Source organism: Colossoma macropomum, unplaced genomic scaffold, assembly GCF_904425465.1.
Source record: "Colossoma macropomum unplaced genomic scaffold, Colossoma_macropomum, whole genome shotgun sequence".
Lineage (NCBI taxonomy): Eukaryota > Metazoa > Chordata > Actinopteri > Characiformes > Serrasalmidae > Colossoma > Colossoma macropomum.
Window position 1 is genome coordinate 6681097 of NW_023494786.1, and position 16928 is coordinate 6698024.

The window sequence follows — 16928 nt, forward strand, 5'->3', positions numbered from 1 at the left end:
ATTCGAAGTTGGAAGCATGGAATTGTCCAAAATATCTTGGTCTGCTGAAGCATTATGATTTCCCTTCACTGGAACTAAGGGGCCTAGGCCAACCCATAAAAACAATCCTATAGCATCATCCCTCCTCCACCAAACTTTACACTTGCCACAGTCCAGTCAGGCTGGTAACATTCAAGCCCAGACTCATCCATCAGACTGCCAGAGAGAGAAGCATGACTCGGCACTCCTCCAGAGTCCAGTGGCGGCATGCTTTACACCACTCCATCCGACACTTGGCATTGTGTTTGGTTATGTAAGGCTGGCATGCAGCTGCTCAGCCATGAAACCCATGCGATGAAGCTCCAGATGCACAGCTTTGTGCTGATGTAATGCCAGTGGAGGTTTCTGTGGCGTCCTATTACAGTATCATGCTCAAATTCAGAGGGTTCTTTAGAACAACCCATTCTTTCACAAATGTTTGTAAAGGCAGACTGCATGGCTAGGTGCTTGATTTTATACACCTGTGGCAATGGGACTGAACGAAACACCTAAATTCAATGATGATGAGGTGTGTCCCAATATTTTTGTCCATATCGTGTACATGGGCAGTGACGGTTACATCACCTGAAACGGACATGTTCTTTTGAAGTAAGTGAATACCATTACAGTTTGAGAGAAGTTACTTAGTCATTTGTAATGGATAACTATTTTGGGTAATCACCCTCAACACTGACTGTTTGACACCTAAAACACAGAACAACTACATATATCAACACATACGATTTAGATCAGTTAAAAAGAGGCTGTAAATAGCAGAACCTCCAGGAATTAGCGATCTTGCAATTGTGATAATTGACACAAATTCAACCAAAACTCACAGTATTTGCCAGAGCTCACAGTTTTTTTCCAATCACCACATAATATCCGCCTTAATCATGTAAATCTGTGAAGTGCTTTTAAAATAAAGCATGCAGCTTCTATGCTACAAGCTGGAAAACCGCAGTCACCCACACATAGATACACATAGAGCAGGGGGTGTCAAATTCAACCACTAAAAGAGCCATTTTAAAAAATCTCAGCTGTGTTTTTATTATTTCATTTTTACTTAATATTTTGCCAACTGTTTATTCAAAATATGCCAAAACTGCAACATAGTACTTATTGAAAAATGATTCTAAATAAAAATGAATTGTTTTAGGTAGTTTTTTAGACATCAGGCATCTTTTCTTTTTTTGTAACCACTGGCCCACAGATTGTTGTTTGGGGGCAGGGGGTCAGAAAGCACACTATGTTGCAGTGCATGCTGGGCACTGTAGTGCATATCATGGTGAAACGGGCTGTTAAGAATAGAAAATTAAAATCATTTCACAGGCTGAAGAGGACTGTGTTATGGGCCTGACTTGGCCTAGGAGCCTAGAAGGGATATAGAGCATCTGATGTCTAAACTATATCTACGCTGACCACAACTATCATGATTTTGTCAATTCCATTCTGATTGTCAATCTGCACGACAGTGTTAACGCTCTTCCATTAACTTTTGCAAGCAGTTGCCTGCTCCGCATGCTGTGAGCGCATTGTGCTGACAGATGCACAGCACATTAACTGTTGGGGTCTTATTAATCTCAGACTTTCTAAATATTCTTTAGTTTATTTACAGAACATGTTCAGTTATTAGAGTGTACATGTGGATCTATCAGTACTCTGTTGCTGTAGCCAATTTTCATTACATCATTTTGATGTAAACATAAAAACACATTTCGGGACTCAGAAACAGTGTTACATTTTCTAATCTTGAGTCTGTTGTTTTGCATGTTCTTGGTTCTCATCTCCACAAATTTCTACATCGCAACCAATTCATCTTTTTTATTTAACGCAGCACCACTGTTTTGCAGGAGCCTTTTGTTCCAACCTATTTGCAAATCACAAGATGTATTGGCACCAGTACCCAGTACCAGTCAACAAAGTGCTTGTTATCAGAATCAGTCTTTCAAAAAATGTCTTTGAACCACTAACACACTCATACAAACGCATGCTCAAGCCTTTAAAATATCGAGTGTGTGATGTGGAAAAATGCACAGACTTAAAAGCGGCCACACTAAATCTCAAAGCTGAAGAAAAAGGAAAAAAAGGCACATATACAAAGCTGCTGGTCCTGAGGTTCCCATGTAAAGCTCCTCCTCATTCACGCCATTCCCAATCAGAACACAAACCCCTCCCTCCACCCGTCCTCCTCCCTCCGCCCTGTTCCTGGAGCGCTCTGAATAACTCAGCCTTTCAATAATAAGTTGACAGCTGTAGAAAATGGCCGCTCTCGATTTGGTTGCTTCTCCACACAATCTCATTATGTTATGCTGTGCCTGTGTGCCCTTGAAAGCTCGGTAAAGTGTTTTTGCTGGAGGATGCCTGAGAACTGACTGTATGAGAAAACACAGCGAAAATAGGCCAGAGTGGCTAGGAGCAGCGGCAGGCTCATCAGGCTGCACACTCCACGTTACCTGATGAATGCTGTTTTCCTCTCTGGTTTAAGCAAAGAGGCTAGAATTAAAGCAATAGTTTTGCAAATGTACACAATTTTCTCCAAACGCAGTTGATTAGCCAAACATGTGTTTTGTGCCTTATGTTTACTAATGAGGCAAGTAAAGAAAATGATGATTAAGGCCAGCAGTTCAGAAGCCTCCATTACTTTCCAGCTACATCAGAGCTCCTAAAAAAGCAAACTTTGGACACCAAACATGTCTTAACTGATGGACTACATTTGAGCGTAAATCGCGGAAATTTGACCTTTTACTGAATGATGACTTTAAAGGTCATGTAGAACCTTAAAGCTGCACTATGTAAGATTTGTTTATTAAAACTGAAAGAAGTAGCATTACTGAGTCACTGAGTATAATATGGTGTGCGTGGAGTTTTTACGTATTAACGTCACATGCACAGGCTCAGAAAGAAGGTCTGGCTCAATGTTTAGCTCTCAAATGCAAAATCAACATCATACTGATGAAGATATGATGACAATAGCAAATAATTCATTTATATCTTCAGTTTTGACCGAGTCCTCTTTGAACGCTCTTTCAACGTGCTTGCAATTATCAGAGTCATCCACTCAAGAAAGAGGTCTGAAGCACTATGGAAGGCAAATCCAGCCAAAAAAGAAATGAAAATTAAAACCATAAAATGAAAATGCAGACCTCTTTTTGCCATTTCTTTTTCCAAACATCTGCGCAAATATCCTGCCAAAATTGAAAATGAAATGAAATGCCTACATTTGCAATTTCATTTTTCATATGAGCACGAGCCATTTGTGACAAAAATAAAAATAAATGCAAAACAGCTATTTGTCATTTCATTTTAGTCGTTATTCTGGGTTTTTCATGGCCAAATCTAAAATGAAAAAGCTAAGAGAGAAAAGAAAATCCAAGCTTCACTTTGGCTTTGGCTTTTCTCCATGAAATGCAGAATACGTGTCAAAACTAAAATCAAAATGCAGTGTTCACGTTCTTATTTTTTTTTCACATCTATCAGCTGCATATCTGACAAAATGAAAATGAAAATGCAAAACTGATAAATCAACAGCAAAGTGACAGTTTGTGATTCAGTTTTCGGCGTCGACGCGCTTTAAGTGTCAGAATGAAAAGGCAAATACAAACGAACGTCGGCGCCACCTGCTGGTCATTTACTTTACATTTTCCACTTTTCGATTTCGTTTTCAAACTGACCAACATGCAAATATATGTTAATTAGCACTAGGCGGGGCTACGGGGTACATTTTGGGACATCCTTAGACCTCCGAGTCAGAACGGCATCATTCCTCAAGCTAAACGACTTCGAGTCTGTCATGTTCGGAAAAAGAAATGGCAAAAAGAGGTTTGCATTTTCATTTTATGGTTTTAATTTTCATTTCTTTTTTGGCTGGATTTGCCTCCCATAGAAGCACAACCCACGTTCCAAAACATTTTTCCGCACACTGTGTGCAATTACACATTTCCACCAGAGAGGTCTCCAAATCCTCCAAACTCACACAGTGTAGCTTTCAGGTAAGCCTCTGGGTTACTACATAACACAACAGATTATAAAAAGACTGAGAATTGAATCTCACGCTTAGTGACTGATTTTTGTCAAATATCACTACTCATACTCTTATGCACTCTCAGGAAAAAAGTTACTGAACTGTCACTGGTGGAGCCCTCAAAGGTACATCTTCAGTACCATTAGCTAGGCAACGTAACTGTATCGTATTCCAGTGCAATTATAGTTTTTAAGTATTGACTCCATACATTGTCTTGTTTGTACCTGTACAGTTAAGCTGCTTCTGACAGTGGAGACGCAGACAAACCAAACTTACAGCAGCTTGTGCTGCTGATGTTTGTGGTGCCATTTGCTGTGACACAGTAAAGAAGAAACAGATAAACCACATTTAGGTGATGGTCATGGATGTGACACTTGATCAGTATGTGATAGTTTTAGAGTTTTCGTTGTACAGGAACTCGGCTGTGCACCTGCATTAAAAAGCTTCACTCCACATTTAAATGTCTGTTTGCAATTTTCCTTTATTTAGATGCTGCATTTGTTTTATTCACACTCATACGTTTCATTAGAATCAGCGCTAAAATCGAGGGGGGTGGGATCAATTAGTGTCACCCTGGCTTTAGACTAGCATGAATGGTTTCTATAGTAAGGTGCCATGAAGGGGCTGGTGTTTATAATGGCACATAGTACCTTTAAAAGCAGACGTCAGTTTTTGCCAGCAACGGGTGACGCAGATCAAATCAGCAAGCATCTTCAGCAATTACTCTTTTGCTTTGATTACATTGAGTTCATTATAACTCATAATTCAAAGTCACAGCAGAGTGGCAAGCGGTAGTTGTCGCCATGCTGGCAGCATGTAAAGTCAGCTTGGTGCAAAGAAAAAGGCTCCGAATTCTAATTCACTGCTCTTGTCAACTCACAGAGCTATTTTAGGTCGCATCTGCATCCTTGGGGGTTTGTTCTCAATGGCAAAAATCACGTATAAGAATGTGCAACAGCAACATGATCATCATCTGTGCTCACGTTTGAGCATGTGAACAACACGCCTGACAAGACAAAGGAATAAACAAAGGGAGCCTCGAGGATGGGGGTGCCTTTTGCCCAGTTCGTAAAAAAAAAAAGAAAGAAAAGAAAAAGAAAAAAAAAAACACACAGTCTTGACACAAGGCAAATGAAGGGGGATGATTGGGTAAAATCAAAAGCAGAGAGAAGTGGGTAGCAAATAGCTAGGAGCATCAGAGTCCCGGTGCCAGGCAGAGGCAGAGGCAGAGGTACGACCCTCAAAGGTAGCAACTCACTGACACACACACATACACAAAGAAGCCCTCTCCTCTAACCTATTTTAATCTGGGCCAGTAAAGAGGACGACGGAACGCACAGTCCAAAACAGACAATGATATGACCCCCAAAATCACAGCTTGCAACTTACTGACCGCATCGCCCAACGCCTCACCAGCAACGCTCCAATTAGTCTCAATTAACAGAGTTTCCCCCTTAACAGAATTAGAGGGCTCCCTCTAGAGGAGATGGTTTGTCAGTAGAGGAGGCAAAACTTCACTGTAGTGAACTGCTCTAGTGCTGAACAGTGAAATTAGAGATGCACCAATATGGAAGCTCTGGGCATCCAGTGATGATATCTGAAATTTTTAATGTATGTACAGTTGAACAGTTGAATATCCCTGGCCAAATGACATGCTTTGTTAATTTTCTAAATGAAAATAACTCCTTCACAGGTAATAAACTTTAGTGCACAATTTGTATGTATAGGAGTTTAAGATACTGAATATATATATATATATATATATATTCAGTATATATATATATATAAAATGTGCCATAACTTTTGCACAGACCACATTTTATGTTCCTTTTTCTGATATTTTAACCAATTTGTTCAATTCAGCAAATAAACAGTAAATGTGTACAGAAGTGTGTTCTCTGTAGAGGATGTGGCTTTTTTTTAAAAGGTATAGTCACCTAAACTTTTATACACAACTTATCTGCTGATCCCAATGTTGATGCAGACATATAAACATCTATAAAATGTAAAAATTGTGACTACATACACCAGAATTAGCATGACAGAGAAAATACTATTTTTGTAAAAGGTTACAAATGCAGTAAATGAATAAAATGCACATATTTTGGCCCAGCAGCCCAACATCACTTTAACATTCTGCTCTTCTGGAGTTTAATAAATACATCATCAAATATCATTTGAAATAACAGTTAAGTACAAAACATCTGCTGATATATGTTATTTAAGTAAATATATGCAATTGAGTAAAACAAGCAAAAGATGTAGAACTTTCATCAGATCCAAATAAGAGTGATATTATTATATATTAACAAAACAATTACAACCAGTAATGTTATTGTGGTCACACTTGTAGCCCTGTAAGAACTTCGGTTTATTACTAAAGGTGGCACAACAGCACTTCAGAACATTTCATATGATATTCAGAAATGTATACACCATTCTCAAAGTACTTAAACACTACACTACCACCTTTACTCTCACCATGTGAGGTTATCATGTGGTTTGTGATGTTATAATGTGATTTACTTTACCTCGCTTTGTGTTTTGCAGTGTGGCAAGCAATTCTGTACTGTTTCAGGCTAGATTTGTGACTGATCCAGCATTTTCTAATATCAATCACATAACAATATTCGGTATCAGATCAGCTCTAACTTTGTTTATTACCTTTAATAAATTCTAGTTGAAAATCTTACAACCTACAGCAGAGCATGTCAAACATTTTCTGTTACAAATGCTTAAAAATGCTTTTCTATTGTTTTTCTTTAAATGTGTCTTGTGGTGCGATGTAGCTAAAGCCAAAGGCAAATTCCCAGAAATGGACTATCTGTGTCCAGAAGTTATCTGTTTATCTGCCTATCAGGGCATGTCAGGTACTCAACACTGCAGATGCAGAGAGTCAGGAATGAATGAATATGCACAGAGGTGTGAGTAATCCAGCCGTAGCATCAGTCGCTGGTCTGGTCCGGGGCCTTTCTGGGACTGTTTAGAGGGGTGATCTACACACACACCCATCCCCCATCGCTACTGGAATTACACTATGCAATTTTCAAGCACTCCTCCCTTTCTTTCACCCACCACCTCCACCTCTCCCTCCCTCTCTCACTACTCTACCAGTCAAATGATTTATCTTGTTCTTTCTTCATCTCTCTCTTTCTCTCTTGCTCTCTCTCTCTTTCTCGCTACAGATGTGCCAGAGCACTATCCCTGTGTTCTGAAGATAACCAGCTTACTGAGGTGCAGAAGATTCAGAGTGTTACACTATTCAAGTCATATTCTCCAACTTTATTATGTTACTAGTGCGGCCTCAACTATGCGCTATTTATGAATATTTCCAATAATTTACTATATGCATGCAAGTGTGTGTAACTCAGCTTTATTTTCTTAATATTAGGACAAAAATGACCATGTTTGCTGTAAGGAAGTTTTATAGTCTTATGTCTCAATGTTAAAATGTGTCAGAACCTCATATTATTTACTAGGACTGAATGATATATAGTATAATGTCAACAAATAAGGTTGGTCTACATATCCTGAGAGTTAGAATGTCAGTTCAACAGGATTTCAAAACTATACTGCACTATACTAATTTTAGTAGCTCCCTCTATTTGTATGTTTGTACATTTCAGTTCAGTAAATCTGTTGCAACTGGCTAAGAAAGCCAGTACTGTGCAGAACTGCACAGATATACACTTTCCACTACACAATAAACACACATACACAGCACGTAGCATCCAGTTTCCTTGCGACAGCATTTGTGCTTAGACGCTGCTTTCTCATCAGTGTATGTGATGTCGATATACCAATATGCAGAATTCTTATCTATTACTAAAAATCCTCTGAAACATTTGCCCATTATGCTGATATACTGTTGGGCTTTTGCTGGCACAGCCCGCTTGCATCCATAAATTGCGGCCAGTGCAGGGACATGTTCCTGATGTCCAGCCTCACTCTCAATCAGTGACCTGCAGCAGTACAAGCAAGACTAGCCGTCATCTCAAGCACACTGCCGAATGTGCACATGGAAGTGGGTTCCTATTCCTTCTGAGGCAAAGCATGTTTATTCTATATGTTGGTTTGAACTGTTACAACACAATGCAGAAAACTCAAAATCATTATCCAGTGATCAATCAGATGTGTTGTAGTAGGGGAAATGCAAACATAGGTTCACAGTCCAGTCTATTACCTAATACACCAATCAGCCAATGGTTCCCATTCTTAATCACAGAGACTCCTTACTTTGCACATTGTTTGTGTTTTCCCTAATCAAACCTGTTTTACTTTTTGGAGTAATAGACTAGACCAATGGTTCTCATCCCTTATTAAATACACTTGATTTAACCTACCAGTCAATAATCGATCAGATGTGTCAACAGATGATAACACAAAAGTGTACAGAGTGTAGGGTCCATAAAGAAGGGATCTGGAACCTTTTTTATGGAGTACGGCAATCACACTCCAAGTTTGCCGTCCGCTGTTTAGTCTATATGGCATTCTCTTAGCTTTCTCTCTGCTTTCTGACTCATAGGCACCTGTTCAATGGTTCCTTCAAAGCATCATCAGTCTGCCTCTCAACAAGCATTCAGATTTGGTTTGTTTTCTTTGGTGATGTCTTCACATCACTCCATTCAGACCAATATCAGGCCATTTCTGGCCTCCTACAAGAACTACGCATATGGATCCCCAGTGAAAAAGGCCAGTGGAGACTGTTTGGTCAGTGTGGAGAGGATTTTTTTCCAGCACTTTAATAATGTTTGAGGGTCAGGGTAGAGGATCCATCCACGTAATAACAGCCAAAGTAGAAGAGCTATAAAGCTCCTCTGATGGAATGGCGTTTGAGCGGCCGGACTTGAGTTCTGCATTGCTCTACGACTCTAAAATGCACAGGCTGATTCGCACTGACACACACACGCACATGCACACCGCGCATCAACTCTCAGCAACACACACCAAGCAGGCTATAGCAGCCCAAAAAGATTCAAATGTACAGGGCACACCAACGCGGACATTTTAAGCAGATTCTTGATGTTCAGCTGGTTGAAAAATAAGCACAGATGTAGAAAAATACAGGCAGTGAACATGCGACACACCCACACACTCAAAAATGGACCACTACACTGTAGACTGCAAGTAATTACACACACAATACACTATCAGAAATCAAAAGTACTCGGAGAGCACAGATGCACGTTGAAAAAGGATTACAAACATGATTTCTTACTGCTTTTATGCTGCAGCTGAAGCACTGGAAGGAACATTTGTTAGATCTGTTTGTTTAAAGGCCTGCCCTGTAGGCATTCTCTGCGGAGACCAGTCTACAGTTGTGTTGTTGCATGGAAGAACCCTTTCAATCAAACTGCCCTGTTCAGTTCAATGAGGTATGCGTCTGAGAAAAGCCCCTCCTGTGAGGGCACCAAAAGCTTAAGAAAGGCTAGGGGTCCAAGCACTAAAAGAGGTGGAATTTGGTTTCAAACAAAAGAAGCTAAAGAAAGCGCTAGCCTAGATCATTATTAATATTCATGTTTAAACACTTTGCATCTCCAGGGCTCATTCTAAACAGTTTGGCTGTGATCTTCATGCTGATTATACTGAATCACCAGGAACTGACACCCTCCCTCTTTCTTCCTTCGCCTTTCCCGAACACTGAGCCATTCCCCGGCTCGTCTGATGCTCTTCCCACAAGTAGTCCCACCTGCCTACAGCTGAACGGAGTTTCACCAAGGTCTGCACCCTACGCTCCCACTCTACGCAATCGCTCGCTTCCGTTGAGGTGGAACTCAACGCACTTTAGTGCATGTGGCCTACTGACGGTGACTATTCAACATGAGGTCCCTGAGCTCCAGCGCAATGACTGACAGTCAGTTAGGTAGCTTTGGAGAAATAGGTCATAGAGCTAAAAATACCTATCTCTCTCTCCCTCCATTTCTCTCTCTCTCTCTCTCTCTCCTTGTGGTGAAGACAAAGAATATCTCTGAAAAATAAAAAAGGAATGATGGAGAGAACAGCCCACCAGCTTCAGAAAGAGTCCCTGCAGGATTCTAGTTCATGTTAAGCAAACAAATAAAATAGGGGTTGATGGGGAGGGGGGCAGAGGAGAATGGCAGAAGGAAAGACTCAGAATGAGGGATTCACTGTTAGGCTTTAGTGCACTTGATGCTGGGCCTTCGTAAGGAGTGGCTGAGCAGCACGGAACGGTATAGAATTCATTTCCCTCAAATCGGTGAGGCAAAGCGGAATAACTATCAGAACCGTCCGCAGACAGCATCCTGCCTTGGATGAAGGGACTGGGAGAGACAGGGACATCATCCACCACAATAGGTGGCCTGAGATTGGAAGAAATGGGAAAACTGACCAATAGAAAGTGAGACATGAATGCTGAGAAGAACCCATTGAGAGAAAGACCATTAAATGATTCCAGTCAAACCAGTGAAATGCTCAAAATTGAACTGTGAAGCCCAGCAGACAAGCAGGAAAAAATAGCATTGCAAGGCTGGACTTCTCAAGTCGGAAAAAGGAGAACGAATGAAAGGAGGGACAGAGATTAAAGGAAGACTAATCCAGTGGAAAAGGTTAAGATTCCCAGTGAAGTGCTGTCAGTTTCGGGGACGGATGTCTGTTAACGCATCGTCAGTTATCCAGTCACCCCAATCTTTTAGAAAGACTCTGCTAAGTCTGTGCTGCATACAATGAACATCCTAAAAAAAACCTTCCTGCCTAACTTACTGTTCCAAAACTATACTGCATTTTAACTAGGTCCTTGGAGTACGGTCACTGAAGGTCGACATGTCAGAATAAATCAGCTACTGTGCACCCGTAACAGCCCTTTCCTTTGTCCTATCTTTGGATTTTTGTGTTTTTTTTATGTGAATGCATAAATGAGCTGAGACGTAGCCTCTATATTGGAACAGGCCTAAAGGAGAGTTTATGACTGGACAGCATGCTTCATTCCAAAAACTGACCAGTGAAATCAGTCCGCTGGGTTTCACCTGCTCCCCTCATATTTTACACAACTGTAGCCTCCGAAAACAAGAGCAAACCACTGGAGATCAGTTGGCTGAGGGCAACTTTCCATCTTTTGTTGTCATCCTTCATCCAGGACTGCTCTTACTGTGCTATTCAGGCAAGAATATTTGCATGGAAGAAAAAATAGACATGTGTTTGACTACAAAACCACTGTAGACTAACTCTCCATTACTTACTAACCAGAATAACTAGGATTACAGTCAGGGAATTGTCTTAACACGGCTGCCTCAAGTCAAACTGAGCCAGACCTGCACCTTGTGCTTCCCAATGCGAGGCACGTAGAAAAAGGTGCTTATCCTCCTCAATTTTCTGTCAGGATTTATACCAAATGTCTCCAGTCTGCTCCATTTCACTTACAGAAGCAGCTCCAACACACGCTGCTGCCGCTGCTGCCTCGCATCCTCACCACACGGAATACAAGGAACACAGAACATATTTAGTGAATTGTGGAAATGTGGAAATACAGAAATGTGCAGCATGAGCCCTTCGAGCAGGTCTCTGCCTCAGAGCTGCTCAAAGCACCGGGAACCTGCCCGCCTGCCGAGCCGTTTCTGCTGTCACTCCACACAAAGGAATCTAATGAAAACTTGACTGAACGTCCGCTGCTGCATCTCCCTCAGTGTTTGGGCTGCTAGTTGCTCGCATGCCAGAAGAGAGCGGATGAAATTTAAGCTAGGCTAGCCCAAATATCGCCCACGAAAACAGCTGTCACTCTGCACTGTTAGCACTCTCTGGTTCATACACAAGAAGAGTTGGTCGTGGGGGCCATTTTTCAAATTTAAGCTCAGTAAAAAAGAAGAAGAAGAGGAGGAAGAGGAAGACGAGGGGACCTGGATTCCCACAGTAGCCGGTGTTACCACAGCCAGCATACCAATGAACGCTGTGGCTCCTCACACAATGCACACAGGTGAAATTACCCGCTGAACCGGGGGGGAAACACTCTCCTCCGTTCGAGACAAACGCGACTAAAACTCGCCGAGTCCTCAAGCAAGTTCACCGCGATCGATGTATTGAACGGGAGGACGCCGGGTCACATTAAAAGCCGCTTCAACATTCCTCCATATCGGCCGTACGCAAAAAAAACGGCTGGGAAATAATAACGACCACCTCTGCCTCTCGGAACCAGAACGTGTTCGGCGAGATGCTGAAACATCAGCCTGCGCTCCGGTTCCTTCGCACTACATTACAGCGCATCAGCACAGCCTGAAAATCCTGCCGGTAACACTGACTTTTCTCTGGGTTTAAAGCGATTCTCCGTAATTCTGAATATTCCCAACAGCGAGTTCTTTTTCTCACTCCCCAGAAAAATCAATGAGAAAAGATGAAAATGTTTAACTTACGATTTCAGAGGGTTTTGGACCGCTGTGGCCATTTTGATATAGAATGATACAATGTAAGGCTGCAGATCCCCGGTATTGTACATGAAGCGTCCTAATATACCAGCAATTTCAATTTCATTCATTCTCTGGGGCTGCGGCTGGACGAGCCAGCCAATAGGAGCGCGATTCGCGACTCGCACGGCAGGGGAAATGTAGTTTTTTATTGCGGGCTGTGTTAAAGCGGGCGACGGGTCTATACTACAACGACCAGAATGTCTCTCGGTTTAAGTGTCCAGCAGTCCCGCCTCGGAGCCAAAACATGGACTGTAAAGTCAAGGTTGGACTGCTGGGCTCTGTATGTGTCTACACTGTCAGAAATAAAGGCGCTGTGCAGGTACATGTTTCATTCATCACGGTACAAACAAAGCAAATGTACCCTGAAAGGTACACCATCGGTTTTAAGGTCCAGCTGTGTCCTTTACGTAAGTTTGTCCCAGGAGAAAGATACATATTTATACCTTTTCATAACCTAATGGTTTAAAACAGAACAATAAAACTAAAAGAATGGAGACAAGAAGGAGTGTGTGGTACTGAGATGTACCCTCGAAGGGTTCCACCCCAGTGACAGTTACATACCTTTTTTTTCTGAGAGTGTATGTATATGTGTGTGTGTGTGTGTGTGTGTGTGTGTGTGTGTATGCAAAGCAGAACATGTGCACACAAAAAGCAGGTATGTAACATTTATTTAACAAAAAAACGACACCAAAAACACAACAACTGAATGAAATATCAAATTTATCAGTATTTAGTTTGTCCACACTTTGCCTTTATTACAGCTTCCATTCTTTTTCAGAAGACTTGGGCTCGGTTTTTCTAGGACACTTGCAGGATTATTTTTCTCACACTTCAAAAGTTCAGTCTTAGAACTTGGGTGTGTTTTCTGCTTCTCACAATCCAAGTAATCCCAAACACATTCAGTGATGTTGAGGTCTGGACTCTGGGGTAGACAGGCTATTTTCTTTGTTTCTTTGTTTCAGTTTCTTTGTTTCATTTGTCTGTTTCCATTTCTCAGTAAAGGCTTCTTTGTCAGCTACACACCCTTTCAGACTCCTAGCGCTAAGTTGTCTTCTCACAGTGGAAGGATGGACAGAAACACCTGTGGATTTTTTCAGATCTGATGCAGCTTGATTTTCTCCTCTCTCTCAAAGAAGAAAGCACAGTTTATCTGATGGTCACAATTTTTGTACATTTTCTGTATATACTTAATAAAAATATGAATACTTAACAATGTACTTAAAGAACAGCACAAATGATAACAGTATGAAACAAAACAGATGCCTTTAGAATTAATACCTTATTAGGAATCATCTGTTTTTGTTCTATCTGATTGCTGTCTTTCTATTTTTCTGAGAAAGCGAGAGAGATAGAGAGAGTGGGAGAGAGCAAGAGTGTTTGTGCTTTTGTCTCTCAGGTCTATGCAGTGCAGCCCTGAGTCTGCTATAACTTGTTGGATTCTATGGCACCACCTGGAGCAAACATCTGGAGTAGCATGAGATGACAGTACACTGTTCAGCTACTCAGAACGAGAGAGTGCTGAGTTATAATTAAAGAACCAATAAATGCCATTATAATGTTTTGGTTATCTGGAATAATAATGAGTGTTTATCAGACATTACTGTGTCTCTGCTGCTGATGTAAGAGGCCACAGTTGGCACAAAAACAGCTCCTGCAGCTGGGACAGGAGTTCTAGTGTGAATCCAGACTTTTCAAAACTATCCTGATCACAGCACACTTCTGCCAGTGAAAGCTGTCAGAAACATGTTAAGACATATTTTGTCACCGCTTTTCTTGAATTCAAACATGACATCTACACGCAGTAGTTCAAATGGATCAGCCCAGAGGCCTTTTTGTCCAGCAGATGGAGCCGGTGAGTCTACTGCATTTTTAAAAAGGCCAGCTGAAAATGGGACAAGAAGCCATTTTCTATTCAATAAATATACAAGTTCTTGCTGATGGTGATGTTTTAGACACAAGTATACAACTTTCTGCTAACTCACACATTTTCCTCCCTGATGCACACAAAACTCAGTTCAGAGGCCTTAAAGGGGAAGTCCCCTGATTTTCTCTAAATTTCTGCATAATTCACTGGTTGAGAGAAATCAATGACTCTGATGACTTTACAGTGGTGTGATGAGAACCAGGGGTTATGATGTCTACAACACAAGTATATGCTATTTGATTTACTATCGAAAATGAGCAGTGGACATACACATGACTTCTGAAATTTATATATAACGCTGGTGAGGGTAAAATAGTGTTAATTCTGAAAAAACAAGTTCTGTTTGGGGACTATTTTGCGTTACAATGTCCTGCATGTGCCATAAATAGATTTTTAAAAATAGCCCAAAAATGCATGTCTGGCAGCGTATTTATAAACATTCCATGTAATGACTTCCTGTGAGGGGGCATTAAACTCTTCAGACATCTGGTTCCTAACACCACCACTGTGAATAATCCTGTATCTTTTCTGTAGAGCATTTCACATCAAACCACTCTGACTAACTCAGTTTAATGGACTAGAAAGAGAAACAATGAAAAAATGTAATAATAATAATGATAATAATAATAATATCAAACAGGCTACAGTGGATCATCTGCATCTGGATGCATAGCTTTCAGAAGGATACTAATAGTAACTAGCTGGTCCCTGTGTAATAAGTTAGTTATATAAAAAGAAGAAGAAGATATTTTTATTCTTATATTTTAATGTGTTTTCGATTTTGTGTGATGTTGTGTGTAATATTATGTAGATATAAGAAAATACACTGTGTTGTTAGGCCAACACATACTTAACAAATGATGGCAACGTACATACAAAAGTACATGCATATAAACAGCCCAGCATACAGAACTTGTTGATCACTCACCACTAACTTTAGATACCATCTATTTTCTTTATTCATCATAATAAAATTATTTTTAAAATTTATAATTAATTATTTAACATAATTCATTGAGGGTTAATGTTTAAAAACACTTCATGTTAAAAGTGATTAAACTACTTAGTACTATACACTCACTCGCCACTTCATTAGGTATACCTACCTTGTACACTCACTGTGCATTGTATCACTTCCACTTATCATATAAATGCACTTTGTAGTTCTACAATTACAGTGACACTGATATGGTGGTGGTGTGTAAGTGTGTGTTGTGCTGGTGCGAGTGGAGCAGATACAGCAGTGCTGCTGGAGTTTTTAAACACTGTCCACTCACTGTCCACTCTATCAAACACTCCTACCTTGTTGGTCCGCTTTGTAGACATAAAGTCCTCAGTCCAGCAGTCACACTAAGCTGTGTAAAAATTTCAAGTAGTACATCAATGTCAAAGCAGTGCTTAGAATCATCCACCACCCAACTATTACCTGCGCAGTGGTGGTCTTGCAGGGGTCCCAACCATTAGTGAACAGAGTAAAAGACGGCTAATAAATTATGCAGAGAAATAGAAGGACTACAGTTGTAGAACTTCTAAGTGTGGTAAGTGCAGTATAGTAAGTGAACAGTTAGGCATCTGAGAAAATATGTAAATCTACTTACATGGACAGTAATCATTTATTTATTATTAAAAAACACTAACTTTATAACTTTAGACAAATAAATAGCACATTGTGATTTGATGTGTGTGAGTGTTAGCTTAACCGTTTCAAACCTCTCTATGAGGAAGTCCAGTTGGTATAGTTGCTGTCCTATACCTGTTTCAGCTGATCAGTCCTTCATTAAAGGTGCAGTGTGAGATTTAGGGGGATCTATTAGCAGAAATGGGATACAGTGTACAAAACCATGTTTCATTAGTGTATAATCACACGTAACTAAGAAATGTTAGCTTGGAATGAGCCCTTCATATCTACATAGGGAGCGGCTTCACTTCCAACAAAGGCCACCATGTTGTGCAGCCATGTTTCTACAGTAGCCCAGAATGGATAAACCAAACACTGGCTCCAGAGAGAGTCTTCTGCATTTTTACGGTGTAGCAGCAGCTTGAATTTAGTGGAGGTATAGCACCAGGTGGAAGATGCAGAAAGAAGAACAATCAGTGGTTGCTGTCAGCGCTGGTTGACAATTTTTGTGTTGTGAGAAGTTTGAGAAACCACATTTTCACAAATGAAGAATCATATTTATTATTTAGCACAAGAAAAAGCGAGGAAAGATGAAATCTCATTTTCAGAGTAGCGAAAAAAAATACTGCTACCGTGGGTGTACTACACACTCGGAAAGGGAGGAGTTAGGGAGGGATATTTAATTGGTTGTCATTTGCAACCTCCCCGCTAGATGCCACTAAATCTTACACACTGCACCTTTAAATTAAATGAGGTGTGCTGCTGACAGAACATAGTAAAGCTATATAGTGGTTCAAGTGCAGCAAAAATCAAGAACCAAACTTATTTTTCCCTTTTACTGTTTTTGTATTTATTCTAATCTTATATAGTTTTTTTTACATGCAAAAACACACTGTGTTTCACAAGTGAAATGTTTAAATAAATAAATAA

General features: G+C 40.5%; 1 protein-coding gene across 1 annotated transcript in view; it reads right to left on the reverse strand.

The window, feature by feature from the left end:
* The window catches only part of dpf1 (D4, zinc and double PHD fingers family 1), a 59334-nt gene extending 46500 nt beyond the window's left edge, over nucleotides 1–12834 (reverse strand). The window contains exons 1-2 of the mRNA XM_036556744.1: nucleotides 12818–12834; nucleotides 12403–12639 (exon numbers count right to left, since the gene is read on the reverse strand). Coding sequence (XP_036412637.1) covers nucleotides 12403–12639; nucleotides 12818–12834 — 254 coding nt within the window. The remainder of the gene's footprint in view (nucleotides 1–12402; nucleotides 12640–12817) is intronic.
* Between the last annotated feature and the right edge of the window lie 4094 nt (nucleotides 12835–16928).